General features: G+C 44.5%; 1 protein-coding gene across 2 annotated transcripts; it reads left to right on the top strand.

The window, feature by feature from the left end:
- Positions 1 to 724: 724 nt before the first annotated feature.
- LOC147453466 (uncharacterized) lies at positions 725 to 4057 on the top strand. 2 transcript variants are annotated; one of them, XM_086515652.1, is made up of 5 exons: positions 725 to 843; positions 1115 to 1145; positions 1252 to 1301; positions 1468 to 3187; positions 3313 to 4057. In XM_086515652.1, exons 1-5 carry the CDS (start codon positions 740 to 742, stop codon positions 3451 to 3453), a joined length of 2046 nt encoding a protein of 681 aa, XP_086371778.1. In that variant the 5' UTR covers positions 725 to 739; the 3' UTR covers positions 3454 to 4057. The 2 variants fall into 2 exon arrangements, with proteins under 2 accessions (XP_086371778.1, XP_086371777.1); XM_086515651.1 differs by lacking the exon at positions 725 to 843 and having other exon boundaries at positions 848 to 3187.
- Positions 4058 to 4974: the final 917 nt, after the last annotated feature.

Here is a 4974-nt window from a genome sequence, read left to right as displayed (position 1 = left end):
GTCTAATACTTCTACAAAAAATGATCAACAAATAAAAAACAAACCATGTATCAACAACTTATATATTTCACAACAAACTTATACATGTACAAATGTTGCACCTTGCCTTCAGCACAAATTAATAGTATTCCTTGCTATTGCTTCTCAATAACTTATACACTATACATATCAGAACTCATTCCGACACTCTCCAACTTTATGCCTTGCTCTGCCTCCTCCAAAGCTGGCAATCAAGGCATACTAGTTGTCTTTCTTTTCGTTTCTTAAAGATAGCAGTGTGTAGTAATCGTCACTTCACCATTTTCAATAGGACCGCCATGTTTTGGACGAGGCGTCCATTTGAAAACGGCGATGTGTAACCTCCCTAAGGCCTTATATCGGCCAAGCCGACGTGTACTCGAGCAGAAGATGCAAAGTGCCGACCCAAAATACAAAAGCAAAAAGCAAGGAGAATGGCGAGACTCATGACGTGAGAGGAGAGGCTGGAGAAGGCGAGGAGCGGTGTTTCTTCTTTGGATGTGGGCTCATTGTCAAGGCGGCTGCCGCCGCCCATCGTTGTTTACGTTTCTTGTTATTGTGAATACTGTGTCTGGATGAAGGGCCCCCCCTCCTCTTACTCGTCTTCAGCAGCAGCAATCATCATCATCATCATCATCATGGGCAAATTGTCTTCCAACTCATTGCATCGAAATGAGCTAATCCTTGACGTTATAAAATCGAGGTGGAATACAATACATCCATGTCCAACTCCACTCTCTTGACAATTGCTCTTGTCTCATTATTCTACGCTCACTTTGTCCCTTTCTCTTTTCTAATCACTGGAGAGTTGTCTCATCTTCCAAAGTAAGTACAGCAATAAGGCCGGTTTCTTCCTCTCATTGCATTGCATACCTCTGCCTTCTGAGCAGTCTATGCTCAAGCACCAAATCTAAAAGACATAGCAGCGCACACAATCACAATTGCATCTACTCATGAGTCTGATTTGACAAGTTTCAACCTTTGAAAGCACAATTAATGAAGCAACCGCCCACCATAAGCAGAATGCTTGTTGATGACTAATTGATGCTTACTTGATCTGCTAGTCAATTGATGAGAGTGGTTGGCTTCTGCCCAGTTTCGGCAAAGCGGCTATAGGCAATATGAATGTCAGTGAACAATCAACATCCCAATCTAGAAGCCATGCCTACAGAATGAACCCCAACATGTGGCAGAACTATCACTGCCCCTCCGTTAGCGACTCATCCTTCTCAGCATCAAGCGGCCCACCTCCATGCAAAGCGAGGAGGCCAGCCCCATTGCAGGTATGCACATGCTTCAATCCCCTGAGTTGTTTCATTCTCAATTTTCTGGGAAAGCAGCAAACCATTCCAAGCCCTTCTCTTTGGAAGAGGTTATGAATGCACGCACACAATCATTTTTCATGGAGGACGTGTCATCATGTCATGCCTCTCATTTGGATGTGTCTAGGTCTGTTGACACTAGTCTTGAGTCACTTATAAAGGATGAGCAGAAACTTGCACAAGAAAATGGTAGCAAGAGGCTTTCAGACAAAGATTGGGCCAGTGATGACACCGACGAGTCTTGGGCAAGCGCTTCATCGCAAGAGCTTTTGTGGAACAATTTGCATCCAGCTGCAAAAAGAGACTCAGATGAGATGCCAAGACTTACTCCAGACAATTCTCCTGTTCTTCATATGGGCATCAGCAGGCAAGATAATGATCGACGAGATCGAGATGTTTCTAATCAGGAAAGCCGAGGTGAGCACATACGAAATCAAGAAACTCGAGGGCACGGTGCCTACAGCCAGAGTTGTCGTGAAGGTCGGAATCGATCAAGATGGAGAACAGCCTTTCAACCAATTATGCATGATGAGGAAGGCTCTAGGCCTACGTCTCATACCACTGCAACAGCATCCAGGGGGGGGGCGCTTAACGTCCATGTAAATTTATTGACAGAATCGCAAGTAGAAAATGATGCAAAATGGAGGGAATGCAACCTTCCTTTCATGCAAACAGGCAGGGCATGTGAACCTTTAATGTCACAGGTCAAGAATGTGGCTGATTGCGATGTAATACAACACAGGAAGACCACATGTTCAACACCTGTAGGCGACAAATCCTTGTCCTCATCGTCGCATGGTCATTTTAGGTTAGTAGAACAAGATGGTACCCCATGCTACAGCTTCTCTGTTCATGACTCCAAGGAGATGTTTTTTGCAAGGGCTTGCAGACCTGAAAGTCAATTCTATGGGGACAACAGCAACAATGGCTTTCACTATGCTTTCCATTGTAGAAGAGAGGATAAAGCAAAAGGAGGGTGGAACTGCCGGCTTAGAAAAGAGAAGTTGCCATCCACACTTGTTGCGAACATGAAGATTTCTGCCGTTGGTGATCGTATTGACAGAAATAGACGCATTGAAGAGGCCCACTTTGTTCTGTACGCTGAAAGTACTCAAGATTCGGCAGCTGAAAGGAAAGCACGAGAAGAGGATTTGGTTATGCGGTCGTCAAAGGCCGTCTTATGTGGGCACAAGTCTATGGAGAAGTTTATGATCCAAAAGGGGAGAGTGTGGATAGAGCTTTTAGCTGTAGCTATTACTATGTCCATAAAGCTGGAAAAACACAAGGATGCCAGAGAGAGCAGCCATGAGTCTGCTTGCATACAAAGAGCTGCATGTGTAGACAGAAGCTCACAGAAAGGTTGGGGCGTAGAGTTTCTCAGCAAGTCCTCAAAAGATGGCATTGGATTAAAAGCACCAATACAACAAGAGAAAGTCCGGCAACTTGGCAACGAGTCCCTTGAAGTTGTAAGTCGCACCCATTTGGAAAAGCTTCAAGATAGAAGAGATGTAAATGAATCCCAATCTGATGAAGGACTGAAGTGCCATTATTCAGTCGATACCAAGTGTAAAGAGCTGAAAAAGGCAGTAGATGTTGTAGTTCTATTACCAGCTGGCTGTCATGGTTTGAGGAGCGATGAAGATAGTAATTCCGCAGGACCTACTCCGTTGCTGGAGTGCTGGCGGTTGAATGGGACTTGCGATTGCGGCGGCTGGGACATGGGTTGTGGGATGTCAGTATTGAGAGCAGAGACTCTTAGATTGCACAAGAGATCCACAATAGCGCTCACAAACCGTGACCGAATCAACTGGATCTTACCAGGAAGACCTTTTGTGATCTTCTCACAGGTAACATTCCTCTAAGAATTTTGTGCATTTAGCTTTTTCCACATATGCAATAGGGGCAAATGACATGACATGAAGATTATGATGAATGATGTGTTGCCGCTGGAACTGTGGCGGAACTTTTGCAGGGTTATCTACGGAGAAAGCTCCTCATGATAGACATCATTGAGGCAGGACTGTTCTCCCTAAGCTTCCAGGCACAGTTTTCCCCTTTGCAGGCTTTTGCTACGGCTGTCGCAATTTTCCATCAACAAATGACACTTAAGTAGAAGCCCTTCATGGAAGCAAACAAATGTACATGATAGTTAGGATCCCAGGAATGCCTGTCTCTCTATCTGTTGGTCCTTGCAGCTTCACCTCTTCTGTGAGATGAGCTAAGTAGTTGTATGTTCTCACGAAAGCAATGTACCTAACTGTACAACACAACATGTATTGAAGCCACTAGCGGATTTGCGCATGTTTCTAGTGAATTGTGGAAATTTGATGATATTGTTCTACAACTGCAAGATTCAGGAGCTGGACAAAGTGCAAAATGAGAGATTTTCAACATACATACCCTTATTTCCACTCATTCATCGGTTCATGTACAAGACTGTCGAGGACAAGGTAATTTGGCATATGAGAGACGAACACAGACGATAGAGTTTTGGACCACCATAGAGATACATACTCTCCTCACTTCTAGGCATCTCTTTCAACAAGCAAAACATGGAAAAACATCTTGTCCTATATAGTTCAGGTAGCTGGCTTGCCAAAACAAGCCTTAGGGCTGCAACCTTAAAGGTGGTGTATCTCCTAGGTTTTGGACATGCCTCACTCAAGTGGGCTTCAAAGTAAGGAGAGTCAAGGCAATTATTTCAATTTTTGCGAGTCTATCTAAGTGCTACCTCCAATATGTTTTTGAGTTTTGTCATCGCCTTCCTGTTAGTTTTGTAGGTTTTATTGTTTGAACATGCCTATGCGGTCTTCCAAAGATCACCTTTTTCTGTTATGGGTTTGAATTTTAGATACAAATCTGAGTTTGACTAACTGTAAAGACAAATCCATTTTTTCCATTTCATCTTTGCTTGTGTCTAGCTAAGGTCTAAACAATCGAGCATGTGCATGTTGCCTGTAGAGGATGTAAACCGCACAATTCATGGTCTGCTGCGCACAATTTGGCATTCACCCACGGCAACCTGGAAGGAAAATTGCTCAGAGATGCGCGCACGCGCGCGTACATCATCGTGCTGCTCTCTCTCTCCTCCCTTTATCTAATTTCTGTAATGTGGTATAATTTCAGTCCGGCCTTAAATGTGTTCGGTCATCAACGTCAAGAGTTGGATCTCATGGAAATCCAATGCTTCTCAAAATTATAAAAACTTTTTTTCCCACACCTTTTGTAAAGGTATCTACTACTTTATCCTTTTTTCTCACACACACCAAGTTAATGTTTCATGCCAGAACCTTCTCTCTAATGAAGTGATAATGCACCTCAATGTGTTTGGTGTGAGCAAGGTAACTTGGATCCTTTGCTCGTCAAAGGCGCTGGTCGCCCGTTTTGCAACCAGCCACGTGCTACAGCAGGTCCTTCACCGGCGGAAAGTGCATCCCAATGTTTCGTGCGGTGAGGTGTCAGGCTGGCGCAAGCTTTTTAATTCCGGCTGCTGATGCGTCCGGCTCCCAGAGCCTTTGACAGCTGAGAATGGACCCTGGTCGACCCATTCTGCAGCAGGCTCCCGACTTCCGCCGGTCGCATGACCTGCAGAATAGGCCTCCCAAGGCCCATTCCCTATACTATATAATGCTAC

The sequence above is a fragment of the Adiantum capillus-veneris genome, chromosome 7, assembly GCF_014529385.1.
Source record: "Adiantum capillus-veneris isolate H3 chromosome 7, ASM1452938v2, whole genome shotgun sequence".
Lineage (NCBI taxonomy): Eukaryota > Viridiplantae > Streptophyta > Polypodiopsida > Polypodiales > Pteridaceae > Adiantum > Adiantum capillus-veneris.
The sequence above is the reverse complement of the archived record's forward strand: the minus strand, read 5'-3'. Positions and strand labels throughout refer to the sequence as shown.